Source organism: Aspergillus aculeatinus, assembly GCF_003184765.1.
Source record: "Aspergillus aculeatinus CBS 121060 unplaced genomic scaffold BO66scaffold_66, whole genome shotgun sequence".
Lineage (NCBI taxonomy): Eukaryota > Fungi > Ascomycota > Eurotiomycetes > Eurotiales > Aspergillaceae > Aspergillus > Aspergillus aculeatinus.
The window spans coordinates 119,876-138,564 of NW_020291535.1; the positions used below are offsets into that span (position 1 = coordinate 119,876).

General features: G+C 56.0%; 7 protein-coding genes and 1 non-coding gene across 8 annotated transcripts; 3 read left to right on the forward strand and 5 right to left on the reverse strand.

Annotated features, from left to right (window-relative positions):
* Positions 1-104: 104 nt before the first annotated feature.
* On the forward strand, positions 105-2,093 carry BO66DRAFT_383880 (ferric reductase family protein; the record flags this gene model as incomplete). Its single annotated transcript, XM_025646074.1, has 1 exon — positions 105-2,093. One exon carries the CDS (start codon positions 105-107, stop codon positions 2,091-2,093), a length of 1,989 nt encoding a protein of 662 aa, XP_025499084.1.
* A 588-nt stretch (positions 2,094-2,681) lies between these two features.
* On the reverse strand, positions 2,682-4,400 carry BO66DRAFT_462574 (uncharacterized protein; the record flags this gene model as incomplete). The annotated part of the gene is made up of 6 exons (XM_025652387.1): positions 2,682-2,878; positions 2,910-3,273; positions 3,314-3,600; positions 3,707-3,736; positions 3,812-3,911; positions 3,966-4,400. The coding sequence occupies 6 exons, from the start codon at positions 4,398-4,400 to the stop codon at positions 2,682-2,684; spliced, it is 1,413 nt and encodes a 470-aa protein (XP_025499085.1).
* A 1,009-nt stretch (positions 4,401-5,409) lies between these two features.
* On the reverse strand, positions 5,410-7,261 carry BO66DRAFT_415288 (thiamine pyrophosphate-binding protein; the record flags this gene model as incomplete). Its single annotated transcript, XM_025649529.1, has 2 exons — positions 5,410-7,109; positions 7,228-7,261. The coding sequence occupies 2 exons, from the start codon at positions 7,259-7,261 to the stop codon at positions 5,410-5,412; spliced, it is 1,734 nt and encodes a 577-aa protein (XP_025499086.1).
* Positions 7,262-8,170: 909 nt separating this feature from the next.
* BO66DRAFT_334285 (acetolactate decarboxylase) lies at positions 8,171-8,941 on the forward strand (the record flags this gene model as incomplete). The annotated part of the gene is made up of 2 exons (XM_025644203.1): positions 8,171-8,773; positions 8,810-8,941. 2 exons carry the CDS (start codon positions 8,171-8,173, stop codon positions 8,939-8,941), a joined length of 735 nt encoding a protein of 244 aa, XP_025499087.1.
* A 290-nt stretch (positions 8,942-9,231) lies between these two features.
* Positions 9,232-9,302, reverse strand: BO66DRAFT_t298. Its single transcript has one exon. It is a non-coding gene; the product is annotated as a tRNA-Gly (tRNA).
* A 1,435-nt stretch (positions 9,303-10,737) lies between these two features.
* Positions 10,738-11,412, reverse strand: BO66DRAFT_383882 (uncharacterized protein; the record flags this gene model as incomplete). Its single annotated transcript, XM_025646075.1, has 2 exons — positions 10,738-11,046; positions 11,101-11,412. The coding sequence occupies 2 exons, from the start codon at positions 11,410-11,412 to the stop codon at positions 10,738-10,740; spliced, it is 621 nt and encodes a 206-aa protein (XP_025499088.1).
* A 1,215-nt stretch (positions 11,413-12,627) lies between these two features.
* BO66DRAFT_475184 (AMP-binding enzyme family protein) lies at positions 12,628-16,416 on the forward strand (the record flags this gene model as incomplete). The annotated part of the gene is made up of 3 exons (XM_025653208.1): positions 12,628-14,280; positions 14,331-16,315; positions 16,374-16,416. Exons 1-3 carry the CDS (start codon positions 12,838-12,840, stop codon positions 16,414-16,416), a joined length of 3,471 nt encoding a protein of 1,156 aa, XP_025499089.1. The 5' UTR covers positions 12,628-12,837.
* A 173-nt stretch (positions 16,417-16,589) lies between these two features.
* Positions 16,590-18,679, reverse strand: BO66DRAFT_395599 (uncharacterized protein). The gene has a single exon (XM_025648254.1). It carries the CDS (start codon positions 18,356-18,358, stop codon positions 16,790-16,792), a length of 1,569 nt encoding a protein of 522 aa, XP_025499090.1. The 5' UTR covers positions 18,359-18,679; the 3' UTR covers positions 16,590-16,789.
* Between the last annotated feature and the right edge of the window lie 10 nt (positions 18,680-18,689).

The following is an 18,689-nucleotide window of genomic DNA, read 5'->3' on the forward strand; positions in this document are numbered from 1 at the left end:
CCACTTCGACGGCGGATTGATGGGTTAAAAGACTCCAGATTTCCCTGCAGATGGGTCCGCGGTTCATCCATCAGGTACTCCGTACTGCGTACCCAGTCGATCTCATGGGCCATATTCAGGATTTCTCCCAGGATTCCGCCCTCGAGGAGCATTGGGGCTATGTCGCCCGCCAGATCCCCTGCACCAAGGATGCCGGCACCTGTGCCTATCTGGACGCCGTCTACCATGGCCACGACGTCACCATGCTGTACAGCTTCATCCTGTGGGCCGTGATCGTGGGGATCTTGTTCCTGTGGGCGATGGGCGGACGGCTGATCCGCATTGAGCGAGTGCCCTCCACCCCCAAGACCACCCCGGGGGCAACGCACACGCAGAGCGCACTATACCGTCTCTCGAGGACGCTGCAAGCCCTGACTCGCCGCCATTTGCTCCCGGAAGCCCTTCCCCGGGTATTCGGCCACACGACGCGGCTGCAGGTGCTCGTCTTCCTCGTGCTCTCGGGCTACCTGCTGGTCTTCACCCTGGTGGGCATCACCTACAAGACGTGGACGACGCCCATCAGCGGCAGTACGCAGTCCAACATCCGCAGCGGGCTGGGTCCCTGGGCGGACCGCGTCGGCGTGCTGGCGTTTGCCCTCACCCCGCTCTCCATCCTGCTCTCCAGCCGGGAGTCCCTGCTCTCTCTCATCACCGGCATCCCGTACCACCACTTCAACTTCTTGCACCGCTGGCTGGGCTACGTGATCTACGCCCAGTCGGCCCTGCACACCATCGGCTGGACCGTGGTGGAGGGCCGTCTGTACCAGCCGCAGCCCAGCCAGTGGAACAGCTTCATCGCGCAGCCCTACATCATCTGGGGGATCGCGGCGATGATCCTGCTGACCTTTCTGGTGCTGCACAGCACGAAGACCGTGATTCGACTCACGGGGTACGAGTTCTTCCGCAAGGCGCACTACGTCGTGGCGATGGTGTACGTGGGGGCGTGCTGGGCGCACTGGGCGCACCTCTACTGCTGGATGCTGGCCTCGCTGGTCGTCTGGCTGCTGGACCGGGGGGCGCGGCTCATCCGAACCTTTCTCTTGCACCACCTGGGCGTGCCCTCAACCGCCTCCAGCTGGGGCCTGCCCATCCCCCACGCGGCGATGCAGCTGCACGCCAACCCCGCCGACGGCGACATCATCCGGCTGGACTTCCACCACAATCACGACCCCTGGCACATCGGCCAGCACTTCTTCCTGTGCTTTCCGCAGCTAAGCCTCTGGCAAGCACACCCGCTCACCCCCTGCAGCGTGCCAGACACACTCCCGACCGGCCAGCAACACACCTATCTCATCCGCGCGAGGAAAGGGCTGACGCGCGTGCTCGCCGAATCCGCACGCCTACAACCCACAGCTCCAGCAGGGGAAACCAGCACGATGACAAATCCGGGCCCGACGACCCCGGTACTCCTCAGCGGACCGTACGGGCAGTCCATCGAGGACCCCTGTCTAGGCGGCCTCCCCCGCAGCACCAGCAATCTGCTCTGCATCGCCGGCGGCACAGGCATCACCTTCGTCCTGCCGCCGATCCTGCAGCGCCTCTCGGCCCCCCTCCCCTCCGACCAACAAATCGAACTCATCTGGATCATCCGCCGCAGAGCGGACACACAATGGATCGCCCCGGAGCTGGACATCCTGCACCGCGTGGCGCAGACGTCGCCGGATTCCTTCCGCGTGCGCATCTTCGTTACGCGGGATGTGCCAGAAACCGTGCACAGCAGTGAGACAGAGACCGAAACAGACGAGAAGACACCGTGCTGCGGGTCAACCTTGCCAGTCCCAACTCCGGATCCGGAACCGGGGTTCGCGGTGCATTACACACTGCCCAAAACGTCGGATGCGCAGGCGAGCACGCATCCAGATCTCACGGCCCAGGTGACGCGGTTTTTGGACAGGGTGGTGGACGGTCCGACGCGCGTGTTGGCCAGTGGACCCGCGGGGATCATCACCACGCTGCGCGGGGCGGTGGCTGCGCTTAATCGGCCGGGGAAGGTGTGGCGCGGGGAGGAGAGGTGGGATGTCGAGTTGGTGCATGATGATCGGGTGGAGTGGTAGTTTTGGGGATGTGTATATACTGTCGCAGGGGGGGAGGTCTGTAAATAGGAAGGAGCCTGAGGGATGAAGTTGGATTATGAATGTATGAGATACCCTGTCAGTTCCGTTCCAGATAATGCGGGGGTTTTCCAGCTGCGAGTGCAAGAGCTGGTTCTCTTGCGGTTCTACTTCTGCTTTCTGTGATATTTGTCCCTCGATTAGGCTGGCAGCTCGCGATTTCGGTGTTTCCTTGTCTTCGCATCGTTCTCTGCATCGCGCCGTTGCAGTTCTGAGCATTGTTCCGAGGACCTTCCATGTGGCTTTACCCTTCTAAGCTAGCGTTAGACTGGAGAATATGCTTCATCGAAATGGCCTGATGGTTAGCTCGCTCCTACTAAGGAAGGAATCCAACTGGCAACCCATACAGTCAGCCTTCTCTTCTGGCACGGCTTTTCCTTGCACGGCTATATACTCGCCACATGCCGTATGAGATTTCTCTCCGGGGTCATACCATCTTGGTATGTTTGCGGTGGCTACTGTGTGGTGGCATCTACGCCGGGGTCCCAGCATCGACGGGCTTTGCCTGATGGGCGGGTACCCCTTGGTAGTTTATCCATGATACGGCCATGACTCTTCCCATGCAATTCTGTCCTCTTCGGAGAGGGCGAGTGGACCCACGATCTCGGCCTTGGCTTGGTTCAGAAGCGTTTTCACCTGATCATACTGGCCCGGTGCGACGACCCCTTTCTCAGGCCACAACTCACCCATCGATTGTCTCAAACTCCGCATTAACTCCATGGCATTCACTGCGCCAGCGACAGTCTTCCTCAATTGAACGAGCCTCGCCTGCGGAAAACTGGAACGGGAGCGGTGGGTTTCCAGCAGCCTGGACGCCCGGCAGAGTTGGCCATTCCTCTTCTAACTCCAGCATCCTAGCTTGATAAAGCGCCTCTCCGTCGACAAGGATATTCTGAGCCAACAACATCATCTCGAAACTGGGGGTCTGTCGGAACTCCATGGCTCGGAATAGTCGTTCGTTCTTCGCACACGTGAACCGTCGATGCAACGCAGTGAGCGACATGTTCAGGTACAAACGCTTGGCTGCCGCTTGCTCTGCTGGATCAAGTTGATCAAAGTTCTCCGGGAAGGTGGGCGGATCCAAACCGGTCACAGACGGACCATCATAATCAAGAAAGTACGGCTGACGGGCATGATCGAACAGTGGCAGGATCTCACTCGACCTGCCAATCGATAATCGCCGTTACCTCTGATGGCCGTTCAGGGTGTACAAAGATATTCTCACTGTGGAGGTCGGGATGCCACAAGAAAGCAGACGATATCGAGTTGTCCAAAGGTAAAAGATACTTGACTACACGCAGGTAGAGAGCGGCAATCTTTTTCGCACGAGAAGGGCGATATGTGCCGGGACCATAGAGGGCCAGAGGCGGTTGGGGTAGCTGAGCCATGTTCTGTACACAGGCGATCTCGCGATGTCCAACTGCTAACTTGTATTGTTCAACACTGTTCCCTGGAACGAACATGAGCAAGTTATCTCAAAAGGGTTGGGTCGAGCGTCTCAAATGGGCCTCGGTCGAATTCCAATGCGGCCCGTCCATCATCCAGAAACTCTCGACCTGTGGATGGACCGACAGCAAAGCGATGCCCTGTGCTCTAAGATCCATCCTCTTTGGTGAGCACGCACGTATCGGGAGAATCCAGATCGGACGATTAGTATAAACTTCCATATTGGGTGAATGATGCGGACATCCAGGCCCTTTGATACTTGGAGGTTGACTTTGCGACTTCAAATCTGTCCCTGATGTCTAAACTGGGCCAGATCTTCTTAAGTTAGACGCCTGTAACCATCTCCATTAGGATGTATTCCGCGCCCACGGGATTCTCGTTTGCTTTGGAGCTCCAATCCAGCACTCTGGGTACCGGGGTCTCTAGATGATTTCGGACAAAATCCATGGTGGCCACTTCACTGGCGGTGGTATGATGAGCCCGCCCCGCGTTAGGGTTAGGAATCTTTCCCACCACTTGCGTACCATCTTGCATGGTGAACAGAAACGCCTTGTTGAACATCCCGTCGGGGAACTTTTCGACCCGGGCGCATTCGGTGGGCGTCGAGCCAACGGACTCGGCCGCACGCTTGGCCAATTCATTCATGTTGAAAGGGACATGTCGGATAGCCATCTCATGAGCTTCGTTTACGATGAAGCGGCCTCTCGTATATCGGAAAAATTCGGGGTTAGTGTTCCAATCTGTGTGGAGTGGCCGGCTTCGGCTTGCTTTTGTACTCGAAGAACTGTTCGAAGGCAAGGGCATCCCTTGCCGAGTTAAACGAGACCTAAATTTGCGAATCATGATATCGGCATCATAGTTTTGAGTACTATTATCTGACTATATTGGAAATAGCAAAATACTTGGTGGGATGAACAAATGAAGAAGGGAGGTGGAAATGATTGTTGTTGTTCAGGGTGTCGCTGTACAAGATGTGTTGGGGAAACATTAATTAGAGATAAGTTAGTCATCATTTAGTAAGCCAGCCTCATTTGCCTTGGTGCTTGGCTCGGTCACATGACCGTGGGTGGCTTCCGAGTCAATCTCTCCTCACCAAAACTGAGAAGAACAAATGTCGATTGACAGGTGTTGGTTAGATTCGCGACAATCTACGGAGTACAGAGTGCACAACAGCCAAGTCAGCTCGGTTTCAGGTGGCGGAGTGTCGGGCGCGGGGTGGAGTTTGGCTCCACTTTTGTTTCGTGTTTGAGCGTGTTTTGTTTGGGACGGAAAGGGGGTTGTGCAGGACGCCACTGCTGCTTACTATTCTTATGTATGTATAGCGTGCTTATGTGGAAAATGTGGACCTCCCTGGCCAGATTGACTCCTATGTATAACTTGGTGAAAGAACCTATACCCACTGGAAATTCAACAGTCACAGTAAGCAGTGAGCTCGAAATTTCAGACTTAGAAGAATATCTCCTTGTATTGTGACAGTCACCAAATGTAGCTGGCAAAGCGGGTAGATGAATATTTGCCCTGCCTAGCCAGCTAAAGTAGTATGCAGCTTTTCACGAGTTACTGTGTGACTAAAGGTCCAAACATCAAAACCATGGCTTCGATTACTAGATATACGTATAAAGAGCATGTTCCTAGTTGAGGCTCCTTAAGACCATCTAGAAATGGTGGTTTTCTAGCAATATCTAAGTTATTTTACGGGGTTGCATTTGGCTGGTCAGGGAGGGTAGAAGCGGAGCATAACGATGGAGCCCTAAGAACAACCACAAAACCACGTAACTATCATCAAATAGGTGAGGAGCTATTCATCTCCCAACTAACTCCCATCCCCCTTCTTCTCCAACCCATCCAAGATCCCATCCAACGCCTTCCCGCCTGCCACCTTGGGCACCATGGGTAACCTCCCCTCCACCACCACCTCCAACAACGCCACGCCCTTCTCCTCCAGCAACCAGTCCACCGCATCCCTCAACTCCTCGTGACGCGCACAACGTCTTGCCTGCGCCCCCATACTCTCCGCCAACCGCACGAAGTCCGGATTGCGCTGGTCGACCTGCGTGATCCGGCCCTCAAAGATCCCCCGTTGCAACTCCTGCACCATCCCCTGCTCCTCATTCCGGAGCAGCAGCACCTTCACATCGACCCCGTGCTGCACAGCCGTCAGGATCCCCTGCGGGGTCATACAGAACGACGCATCCCCGTCGACGTCGACCACCGTACAGTCCGGCCGCGCCAGCTTCACCCCAACGGCAGCTGGCAACCCGAAGCCCATCGTTCCCAGCCCCCCCGAGCCGATCACCGCTTTGGGCACCCGAGAACGAAAGTATCGCGCCGTCCACATCTGATGCTGCCCGACTCCGGTCGTGAGCAGGATCTCCTCCTTGCGGTGGCGGGTGCATGCTTCCAACTGCATAATCACCTCCTGCGGCAGCAGCCCCTGCTTCTCCCCAGGCGTAAGAGGCTGATACTCCAGCGGAAAACGCTGCTTCCAGTCCTGCACCGTGGCTAACCACTTATTCCTCACCTCTGCGTCCACCGGCGTAACCTTCTCCAGGAGTGAAGGCAACGTCGTCCTCAAATCTCCCACCACAGAGACAGTAGGACGCACAACCTTGCCGATCTGCTCGGGACAGATATCAAAATGCACGATCCCGCCTGTTCCTTTGGTCGCGGCGTCCCGCGCAGCAGGCGCAAACCCGTCGGCGTTCCCGACGGCCCGCTCGTCGAGGCGCGCCCCAATCACGCGGACCAGATCGGCGTTCTGCACCGCTAGGTCGGCGGGTACGGTGCCGTACGTGCCCAGCATGCCTAGCGCTAGGGGCTGAAGTTCGTCGAAGGCGCCTAGGCCTAGGAAGGTGGTCGTCACGGGCATGGCAATGCTATCTATGAGTTGGTTGAGCAGCTCCGGTCCAGGGTGGGAGCCAAGGAGCCCGTGGCCTGCGACAATGACCGGCTTGCTGGCCTTGTTAATCAAGTTTGCGACTTCGTCTAGAGTACCTTCTTCTGGCTGTTCAAGAACGGAGGAAGAGCACTTGTCAACGGTCCTGTCGCCATTCTGCACCTGCTCGGGACGGAAGTGTGCACCAGACACATCCTTAGGAATAGCCAGCAGGACCGGCCCCGGTCTTCCTCCGGTGGCTTCCTCGAACGCTCGGGCAAGATACTCCGGTAGCTCTTCAGGACCACGCGGCATCCCGCACCACTTCGTGCAGGTCTTTCCCAATCCTAGGCTGTCGATTTCCTGGAAGGCATCCGTGCCCTGCACGACGGTCGGCACCTGCCCGCAGATGGCAATCAAGGGCACCCCGTCGAGGAGCGCGTTCAGGAGTGGGGTGGCCAGGTTGGAGGTCCCCGGCCCGGAGGTCACCATCACTACGCCTGGCTTTCCCGAGGCGCGGGCGTACCCCTCGGCCATGTGGCCGGCGCCTTGCTCGTGGTGGGCCAGGATAAAGGTGAAGGGCGGATCGGAGTGCAGGGGGTCAAAGATGTCTAAGGCCGCACCGCCGGTGATGCCAACTGCGCTGTTTATCAGTACGTCATCCCTCCGTTTAGAACACCGCCGGAACGGGGAATGAATAGTACTTACATGCGTGTTTGACCCCACGGCGGGCGAGCTCTTCGCAGATTTACTCACCGCCAGTCAGCTGAGTTTCTTCGTTGCGAGTCATAATGCGAGGCTCCAAGGCTGGTTTCGGTTGCATGGGGCTTCGTATAGACCAGCGAGCCTGCTGCCATCTTATATCCGCAGGCTCGATGGGTGGGAATGTGTCGTTCGGCGAATATTCTCGGCGGTCGTGTGTCCGTGTGTCCGTTAACACAAGATAAATGACGGCATGAAGAGTTTACTCGGTTCGGGCATTAAGGTTGTCGGTTCTCGCCACTGCCTACGTGGCCCCGTTACTACTACCTATTTTAGAAGGGCCGAGAGGCCTTACATCAGAATCATGGTGAGTTTGGGCGGATGGGTCTACAGAATCCTGGCTTCAGCCTGCCGAAGTCAAAGCAAACAAGTATCTCTAACGAGGTAAGTTCTACTAGGCAGGTCAACTCGCCACCCAGGATCCACTGACAAGTATAAAGGACCGTCAACGATAAAGATATGCAAAAGTAGGGTGAGACTGCGGTGGTCACGAGCGAAATTGCCTTGGAAATGGCCATCGGCTGCTGAAAAACTAGTCCGACACGCTCATGTCGCTTCATCTGATCTATTGCGGGGTTGGATCGGGGACTTTTTTCCCAGCTGCAGCAACCTAACAACACTCAGCCGATACGCTTTCGAGTATGATCATACGTATATAGGAATGCGACTTCTGAAGTAGGAGATCCGCAAGGACGTTCCAGGGATTGGAGAGTCCCGATGCGGAGCGACCTGCATTTCCTGGTGGTACAGCGGTACCTGCAGATCACCCAACTCGGCAGCCCTAATCATCATCCAGCACAAGCACCAACTCACCCTGTTTATCATACACACATCCTTAGGGGTGGCGTATAGCAGCTGCCAAATTTCAACTCTCACATCCACCATCACTCAACACTTCCATTCCAAACACCCACATAACCCTCCCATACTCACCACCATGGCCAACACCAACACTCTGTACCGATACAGCACCATCAGCGCCCTCCTCTCCGGCATCTGCACCGAGGGCCTCGACGCCTCCACCCTCCTCGAACGAGGCACGTACGGTATAGGCACCTTCTCCGACCTGGACGGGGAGATTATAGTCATCGACTCACGCGCCTACCACTTCCCCTCCACCACAAACACCGTGCGCCGCCTAAACCCCACCGCCACCATCCCCTTCGCCATGCTCACCACCTTCCAACCGACGCACACCCTTCCACTCCCGACAACCACCACCTCGGAGAAGATCACCCTCAAAAGCCTCTCCGCCCTGCTCACCCCGCTCCTCGACACCAACAAAAACACCTTCCTCTCCCTCCGCCTGACCACCACCTTCGCCTCGCTCACCACCCGCATCATCCCCCGGCGCGGCTCCCCGCAAGAAACCCTCGCCGACTGCGCCGCACGACAAAAAGTAACCAACCACGGCCGCTCGAGAGGAACGCTGTTCGGCTTCTGGTCCCCCGCGTATACGGTGGGGATCGGGGTGCCCGGATTCCATCTGCATTTTTTGTCCGAGGACGGGGAGAATGGCGGACATGTGTTGGATTTCGAGGTCGCGGTGGACCACGATGAGGATAGCGAGGGGGAGGGGGAGGGGAGGGGGTTGGAGGTCGCCGTTCTGCGGGAGGTGAGGTTGGAGTTGCCGGATACTAGGGAGTTCGGGGAGGTGGAGGTGAAGGCGCCGAGTGCGGAGATGGTGCGGGGGGCGGAGGGGGGTTAGCTGGTTTTTCCTTGCGGGGAGAGGAAAGGGACTTACAGATGGGGAAGGGGAGTTGTATGAGTTGCGTGGGGAGTGTAGACTGGCTGTGCTGATTTGGGGTGGTGGGAAAGGGAGGTGATGGTGACCTGAATTTACAGTAAGGTGTGTTGACTGAAGCTGCGATAATGGTATTTCGCGCCCCGCCGCAACGTCTCTTGTGCATTTATAGTACGGGTACGTATCTTGGATTTGTTCCATGTTTATAACACTTGATGTTTATAACGGAGAAGATCAAAAAAACCAAAAGTAAGTGCATCATCCGTGAATCGAACACGGGCCTCATCGATGGCAACGATGAATTCTACCACTAGACCAATGATGCTGGTTGTTACTCTTGGCATTTTTCTATAGTCAATGACCGCATAAACGTTTTTGTCCTCCCTCCATGCTCACGTTCGCATCGCTTGTATGTTTCTGTTACAGCAAGCATTGTCTCACTTCAATTATTCTTCCCCAAGGAGGTCTCTTTGCTTGTATAATGCTTTTCTTATGTAGACTGACTCAGCCGTTTTCACGTTTATATGCATGAGTTTAATTGGTAGATTTCATAAATGTAGTGCCTGAGCGCAAAAAATAAACCTTTGCGTTGGTCTCATGGACCATCCTTGGCCATCAGCTGCTTGCATCCCACCATGTAGCAAAACACCAATACACATGCATATTCAAGATGATCTCATCCAATCCTGCACTCCCTGAACCTACTCACGCACAAGACCCCGAAGACACAAAGTCCACAAGTGACGCAATGCGGCAGCCTCCCCTATCTCCGCGAGCACCATGAAAACCATGTAAACAGGCCATTTACACGACGAATCGGCCCGCAACCGCGTTCCGTCACCCATTCATCCCGGCCACCTCCCGAGACTCCCCGACGATGGCAATCTCGATGGCGGCCATGGAGTGTCGATCTCACAGCGAGCGGAGTGGATCGCCCGCCCCGCTGATCGGCGGGTGTCTACCCATGCAGCGATGCTCTCTGCTTGCTGCAGATACCCTTGCGGTGTATAACTGGGTTCATGCACAGCTGCAAGCTAGCTAGGAAATGCTCAACATCTCTCTTATTACCTCGTCATGTCTCTTTTATATAGTGGTGGCAGTCCAGACTGTAGATAGAACGCACCCACCGATACCAAACAAAGCCCGATACCGCCCGCCGGGTGGGACGATCCCTGCCCTAATTAGCCTCTCTGCCAAAAGCCGGTCGACAGCACATAACCTTGGAACAACATGTCTCCAAGGGGTTGTGCTTTGCCTTGAAGGAAATATAGTTCGGTCTAGCTGTGAGTTTCGCAATCGTGGATCAGCCGGAATTAGTGCTTGTGGATGGGTCTGAAGCGCAGATTCCCTGCGTTCTTCTGCTACGATTCCCCAGTGGATCCACCGATAGGCTCCCACAGAGTTAATTCGAGAGCTAAACTCGCGGTTCCTGGTTATTGAAAGCTGCCGGAGTGGATCGGAAATCCGGCAGGTAGATCTGACTCGCAGAGCTCCAGCGGAAAGCGCGTCATACGCGTGGTGATTACAATCTCCTACCATCCCCCTGTTAGAAGATCCCCGACTCGAGGCTTGGATGTCCTAGTCAATTTGATTCGCTGAACTGTGAGCCACATGAATTTGCCAGATCGAGAACGCCAGCAGGGTAATGCGAACGCCAAGCTAGAAATAGAACGCCGAGTTAAGACCCAATTCCCCGCGGGTCATGGGGAAAATATGTACAGTACCCACTGCCACTGATGCACCCACCATTGTTGCGATGGCTATACGCCAATGCAACCCCCGTCCTCCTCGCCCACCCCACCGCCCGTCCTCCGAATGAATTTGGTCACCAGTTCCCTGATCCGCGGTCCGCGGGGGATGTAGTGCGACCCCTGGAAGTACTCCACCTGCGCGTTGGCGCACCGCCCGACCAGCTTCAGCGACTGCCGCTCTGAGACCCAGGTGTCGAGGGCGGCGATGAAGTGCAGCACGGGCGTCTGGATCCGCCGCGCATAGATCCACTCGTACGTGCGGTGCTCGAACATGAAGGCCGAGAAGGCGATGCAGAAGTGCATGGGCGGGTGGTTGACCTAATCTCCGTTAGGGCTAGATTCCAGATGACCAGGTAGAGGGGGCGAGCGCACTTGGAAGTAAGGGTTCTTCCTGTTTTGCTCCAGCAAGGCAGTCAGGATGACGGACCATGCGGCCCCGGCGGAGAAGCCGATGACGCCGACGAACGGTCCATGTTCCGTGAGAACATTCGCCAGCCGCTTCCAGGTGTGCTCGAGGCCCTTGAGCTCGGAGGTCTCGGGGTCGCCGTAGCCCCAGAGCCAGCTGTCGGGCAGTCGGTTGGGCTTCATGTAGGTTTCGTCGCAGGCGTCGATCGAGGAGGCAGGGATCGGGCCGTCCAGATAGAAGAACTCCACGCCCCCGGGATAGAGGCTCTCATGCTGCATGGAGGCGGCGGCGAGGGCTCGCGCGATGGGCTCGTGGAGATACCGCATCTTGCTCTGGAAGGTGTGGGCGGATTGTCCTGTGCCTGTTGTTGCTCAGTTCACCTCCACGGACTTGCACGATTCCGAGCAGATGAGAGACTCACCGTGAAGCATCAAGATCTTCGCTTTGCGCGGCGTCTGCAAAGGTGTGTCGAGATACATATTGACTGCGCCAGACTCGCAACAAGCACTGTCTCGAGCGGGGAAATTCGAATGCTGGATATCCCACAGACCACCTTTTTGAAGAACGAGTCGGCTATATATCCATTTCCTCGCAGCTGAGCGGCCAAAGATCCATCCCTCTTGGTCTTTAGGTTTGCCCATGACGATCGTCCCTGAAAATCGCATGTGGAAGAGCCCCTCGATTGGGCATCATGTGTTGTCCCACCACCCAAGGAACTATCGATACAGGTTTCATCCCTTAGTTGCCATATCAGAATCTTGCCACTCGTCCCTGTTACCTGATGCGATTGGTCGCAAGGTATGAGGGCACCTCTGCGGGAGATTGGTCGCGGAGGAACCCCCTGAGGGTACGATCGAATCCTGCTCCCCCTAAATACCAAGCCCAATCAGAGGTACAGGAACTCAGTGTGCAAAAGCAATCAAGGCGATTTCTCGATCGGTCCCATCCCGGAAATCAGAGCACGTCATGTCAAACTCTCTAGCCTCCGATCGTAATCTTCGCCACGGCACAGCGAGTAGAACCATGGTCGCAGGTCGGGATCACAGCCACCATCTTGTAGGCTTGATCCGCTACCTAGTAGCCCCTGGTGAGCCCACGTGGAGGTAGTGGTTCTTTACTACATGGATGAGAGCACGAACTGTAACAGGTAGTCAGTGGTGCGCCCCGCCCATGGAAATGAAATTCCAGTTTCGATATCACTCCACTCACAGTTGACTATTATGTGACTATCAGAATTAGTGCCTGCACCATCACCCCAGTACCTGGTCTGTGTTGTGCCCTCCTGCATAGGCTTTAGGAAGCTTTTTGATCGAAGAATTTCTCGACGCTTGTGGCTGCAGGCGGGATCGACCCCGATCGGCACGGATCGCCGCAGTTGAAACCTAAACTACTGGTTCCAACTATGGGTGTAGTGGGACGCATGGCAGCGATACGAGCCAGTTCCAACCAAACAAAGCTTTGTATTTTATGGGGTCGATGATTGTGGAATGGAGAGGGGGACATCCACGAACCGGTAGTATGGATGTGCGGATTATTGGATTATTGACAATTATGGTGTTGTCGACTGACCTGATGGAGCCGGGTTGTGCTCGGTAGGGGATTTAAAACCTGAGCAATGGACTCAATTGACGCTCTAGTTTTCATTTCCTCTCGGTAGTTCATATTCGCGAAAACTCATCGAAACTCTCGACACTCGCCTCATCATGGCGGGAAATCTCTTGGCAGAGGCTGCAGACGATTCACAACATCCGCCCGACAGACACTTGTTTGGCTTGCTGCAACAGACCGCGCAGCGTTTCCCGAACCATGACGCCGTGGTAGCCCTACGGCAGAGCGAGGAGCAGGGGCCTTCAGGCACCGAATCACCGCAGCCCCTGCGTTGGACATTCTCAGAGCTGCATGCCCGCAGTGTACGCCTGGCGGCTTCTTTGGCGCAGGCGGGAATAGGCAAGAACAGTCGCATCGCAGCTTTCCTCCTCAATGAAGCTGAATGGGCCGTTCTGTTCTGGGCTGCCGCTCGTCTGGGCTGCCAATTCGCTCCATTGGATCCTCGGATGCTCGGGCAGCGCGCAGATGCCCTTCATTTGTTGCGGAAGTTGGAACCTGCCGCGGTCTTCGTCTCGGCATCGTCCATGATCCAGCCTCTGGATGCGGCCCTAGAAGAGGGAGGTTTCCAACCTATTTTGAAGGGTATCACCTGGGCGACAGACGAGCAAAGCGTTCCTGCAAGTTGGACAACATTGCCGAAGCTAATGGCCAACGCACCAAACGAGTCAATACTTCCTCCGCCACCAACGGACACAGATGACACCATTCTCATCCTCTTCACAAGTGGAACAACATCCCTCCCCAAAGGCTGTCCGCATACCACGCTCTCCATTGCCACACCGGGCCTCATGGTGGTGAACACCCTGAACATTGAGCCTGGCGACCACCTCTGCGGGCATTTGCCCAGCTTCCACATTTTCGCGATCGTGATGACACTGGGGACCTGGTTCAGCGGGGCAACAGTCGTCTACCCCAGTCCGACCTTCGATCCCGCTGCGTCCTTGGAAGCAATTCGACTCGGCGCAAAGGTCCATACAGCCTGCGTTCCGTCTATGGTACAGGCCATCGCTGCTCAGCTCACGCCAGAAAGCGGGCCATTAGAGACTCTATACCAAATTGTCCTCGGAGGTGCGTCGCTGTCGCCCAGTATCGTCGAGCTCTGTCTGTCCCTTGGTGCAGATCGAGTTATCGCGGGATATGGAACCACAGAGGGTGTAGCCACGCTATTGAACTTCTACGAGGCTGCATCTCACAAGAGAATCCAGGGAGAGGTATGTCTAGGGCCTCCACGAGCGGGTGCCAGAGTCCGAATCTGTGCGCCGGAAAGTCGGGTTCCCATCCGTCGAGGCCAGCTCGGTGAGTTGCACCAGGGCGGTTATCCGATCTTCGGAGGATATCTCGATGCAAGTGCGGAGGACAACAGTACGTGTTACCAGGAAGATGGCGTGAACTGGTCTGCGACCGGTGATCAGGGGTATATGGATCAGGATGGCAATGTGTACCTGCTGGGCAGGTACAAGGATCTGATCATCCGCGGTGGTGAGAACATCTCGCCTGTTAAGATCGAGCAGTGCTTGACCAGGATTGCGGGCGTTCGAGTGCGTATTCTGCAACTTGGACTGAAACTTCATGCTGAACTAGTTTGTAGGAAGCCTATGTCGTGGGTATCCCTGATCCTGTGGCGGGTGAGGTCCCGATGGCAGTCATTCGTCGAGACAAGTCCGTCGATGTGTCCCCAAGCTCGCTGCAAGCCAAGGTGCAAGAGGAGCTGGGGCGCTCGTTTTCTCCCACCATGATCATCGAGCTGGAGGATGATCTGAAGCAGGATCGCTATCCCACCACTACGACAGGCAAGGTCTTGAAGCCCAACCTAAAGACCCTGGTGGTTGAGTATCTGGAGCAGCAAGCCTCAGTTGTTTCAGAGTCTGGCGACTATGTGGCCCAAATTGTTGCCATCTGGGCGGCTATTACCGGAATGAAGGCAGAGCAGCTCGACCTCGACGCTCCCATCCGCACCTTCGCCGACAGCATGATGATGATCCAATACCTGCATACTGCCACAAAGCGGCTTGGGCGGGTCACCCGGAAAGATCTCATCGAGCACGACACAATCCGGAAGCAAGCGCATCTCATCGCCGATCGTAGCATAGCCAGCATGAAGACACCAGTCGTTAGCGTTCATGCTTCCACGCTCGGCGCTCAGCATACCTATCTTGACCCAGCACGAGTTCAGCAAGCCGGCGAGTCGACGCTTCGTCCGCTCGGATTCGGCTGGGATGATGTAGAAGAGACAATGCACGTCACCGACACTCAGACCTGGTTTCTGAAAGATACACTGAGTCCCAGTGCGTTCAAGATCCGCACCTCCTGGATTGCCGCTCCAGGTCTGAGCGCTGAGTATCTCGAGGCGATCCTTCACCTGTGGCTGCATCGACATCCACTTCTTCGCAGCACGGTCGCACAATACGACCAGGACCGAATGGTATGGATTATCATGCGCCCTACCTCACGATGGATGAAGCTGCACATCGGCCACAGCCACGAGGTAGACCACATTTCCTCCTTAACCGGATACAAAGCCGACAACCCTTGGGAGGGGTGTGTCGCGTTGCCCGGCCCGTTCCTGAAGGCCACCATCTTCAAAGACCGAGCGTCTTCACGCGCGGGAGTGGTTATGCACTGTCACCATGGCATCTACGATGCAGTGACGATCTTCCGGTGGCTGCAGGACTTCAAGGACCTTCTGGCCAACAATGGTCTTCCGCGCATGGATTTCCGCCATTACGGCAGGTTCATCAGCGACTACCAGAAGTACATCTACAGCCAAGCCGCAGAGAATGCCGTGGACTTCCACGTTAAGCGCCTGAAAGGTGTCTCGGCTGCGCAAGACGTTCCCTGGCCCCGATTGTCGACCTGGAACGAGGTCCGGGCCCAAGGCCAGGACCCATTCATCAGCGGCTCGACCAAGAAATACATCCACCTGCCCGGACTGGCCGAGATGCGGCGCGCGTCGAACGTCCCCGTCCCCGTGATCGGCAAAGCCGCATGCGTGTTACTCAACGCGCACCGGACCGGCGTGTCTGAAGCGGTGTTCAACGTCGCCGCGTCGGGGCGTTTCTGGCCTGGCGCAGAGAGCGACGACTCCCTGGTCCAGCATCATCACCCCAACCCCCTGGAGATCGACGGTCCCATGATCGGGTTCTTCGTCGAGCGCGTCGCGGTACAACTCACTGAAACCGTCCGGTCGCTGTTGACCCGCCTCGCGGAGGACCAGGACGTCCAAAGCCTGTACACCCATGCCCCCTTCAGCCGGGTGTTGAGCCGACTGCGCGAGCTGGACGCGGCTGCCGGCACGGACGACGCCACGTTCATCGAGCAGGCGGCCTTCACACAGGTCTTCAACTGGCGGCTGGAGCAATACTCCGAGCAGGAGACCGATCCGATCCGCATGGTCGATTTCCGTGGGGGTTATGATCTCGGCCTTATCTGGCTGCCGACCCTCATGCCGGATGACATCCTGGAGCTGGAGGTGATCATGAACACGCTGACTTTTGGTGGGGAGGAGACGGTGGGCTTGATGGAGGAGTATCTTTCCGTGATGGCGTGGTTGTGCGAGGCTGGGAATTTGGATAAGTCCGTGTCTGGGTGTCGTTATGAGGGAGGTGTGTGTTGGTGATGATAAAGGTGGTAGGATTGGTTGTGAGCGGGCGCTGAGGGATGGAGAGGAGTTCTAAGGTGTTTGTTTGGGTTTGTTTGTTGGCCTGGAGGTCATGTGAGAGCTGGCTAGGGATTCATGGCGCCTGAGCTGGAATTGGCACTGTTTGTTTAGAGTTGGCTTTGTGTGTCTAGGAGCGTTAGATCAAGCACCATCGCATTAGGTCAATTACTGGTGAAATGCTGTGTTGTCGGGGTTTGTTCTTTGATTTTAGATCTACGCGTCATGCTGCCACATCGATAAGCTGAAAAGAAAATTATTATCCGATGAAATCATTATCGCAATAGTATGAAACGATACCACAATGGCAGTCGAAAGCTAAGCCTCTACACAAGAGTCAGTGTTGTCAGAGCAAAGCAAATAGTGAACAAGTCAACCGGTAAGACGAGCAACTATTCCCTCGCCTCGTTCGCTTGCGAATCCGAGTACTCGAGCCAGGCTTCAGTGTTCCGAATGTAATCCATAACCTTGGATCGAAGACTTTCTACTTCCTCTGGGATTTGGGCCAACAAACTCCTTGCGCTTTCGAGCTCTTGAACGGTGAAATCGTGCTCAGCCTGAATATCTCGATCCCAGTCGTACGGCCATCGAAGCCTCTCCAGCCCAGTATTCGATTGGAAAGTCTGACCGGGGCACAGCCGCTCTGCGTCCAGACGTGCTGCCTCGAGCGCTTTCTGGTAAATGGCCAGTTTCTGTTTCGCAAGATGTTGTTCCTTATTCCACTGCGCGACATCAATGCCCAGGACACGCTGGTTTCCAGACCCACCCGACCACTCTTGCTCCGCCTCCGCCAATTCCGTCTTCTTCTGCTCGACCTCTTCGTGCAAGAACTGCACCTCCCACAGCGGACGACCCTGCGGCTGTAGGCACACGCTCCCCGGACACATTCTGTTAGCGTTCTGTTCAGCCATCGCCAAGAACGTCTCGCCGCGCCGGTATTGCCCTTCCGCGAGCAACATGCGCCAGCGCGCATCCCACTCTTCTTCTTGGGTTCGAGCTAATCGCAGCTTCTCTTCCGCCTCCGCGAGGAAGCGATAGCCGTCATCGATGGAATCCTTGTATTGCTGCAGCCCGTCAAGCGGTTCAGTCGCAAAGCTTTCCACTACAAAGGCCGCGATTGCCCTCACGAGGTCGACCTCAAACGCCTCCCCATCGAAAGCATCCGGCCAACCGTTCTTCCGGTACAAGCCACGCACCTGTGCTTCTTCCAACGCCGACCACTCATCCCAACCATCCCCTCCGCTGGGAACTTCATCGAGTGCATAATACCACTGCACAATATCCCGAAGCACATCCCCGGCCGGGCGATGAGGAATATGCTCGAAGCTGTTGCGGTTCGCCGACGTGGGTTCCCGCTCCTCAACCTCTTGTAGCGCCAAGTCGGTCGTTGACCAGCCCTCCTGATCAGTTATCCAGATGAAGTGACGACGTGCATCGTAGACAATCACACTTCCGTGATTTCCAAGTTGGGTGAGCGGTGTGACCCACGGGCGCATGTACGGTCCGTCTTCGTCCTCGAAAAATGGATCACTGGGCGACCCGTAGAAGGGATCACGCCCTTGTTCCACCTGGTCGACGTCGCGGAAGTCGGTGAATTCACCGCCATGCAAGAAGCCACGGTTGCCAGCGGCTTCCGTGTCGACGTATGGCAGAATGCTGTAGAGATATTGAACGGCGGGGTCGATCTGCAACTCTTCAAACTCAGGTTCGAGTGCTGTGAGGTTGTGTGGTCCCGTATGGACGCTGGCTGGATCGAGGTATCGCATTTCGACGAGGGTTTGATAGATCTCTGACATCAGATCCGCGACTTCGTGGAGCTGGGCCTTTTGTTGGTGTGAGATGGGGTCGGTGGTGGATGGGGCAGATGGTATGGAGGAAGAGGCGTGGGAAAGAGGCTGATACCACTGCCATAGTGGCAGGGCCACCGACATGACTATTAGAGTGACAATCTCGACGAGCATTGCGATGAATTCTGATGGTGGTTTGGAAAGAAAGAGAGATATTGTTGCCGTCAGGGGATTCTGCGAGTCAAATATAAGCTCTGCCTAGTGTGGGCTGAGCCGCACAAAGCCGGTGGTGCTTTTTTCAGTTGCACGGTGCGACCATGCGAAACTGCCGTGTGACAAGACGAGTGGACTGATCAATCAAGTCTGCGTGATCCAAATTTAAGGGAGATGGAGATGGACGAGCGCTGGAGTTCTTTCATCATGGAGGGGAAGAGGAAAGGCTCTGGAGGATGACTGATGGATGGTCGAGTCGAGACAGGAACAAGAGGGAGAAATGATGATAAGG

Bases quoted from the DNA above. Each gene is read 5' to 3' on its own strand.
- BO66DRAFT_395599 (XM_025648254.1), bottom strand. From the start codon at position 18,358: ATGCTCGTCGAGATTGTCACTCTAATAGTCATGTCGGTGGCCCTGCCA.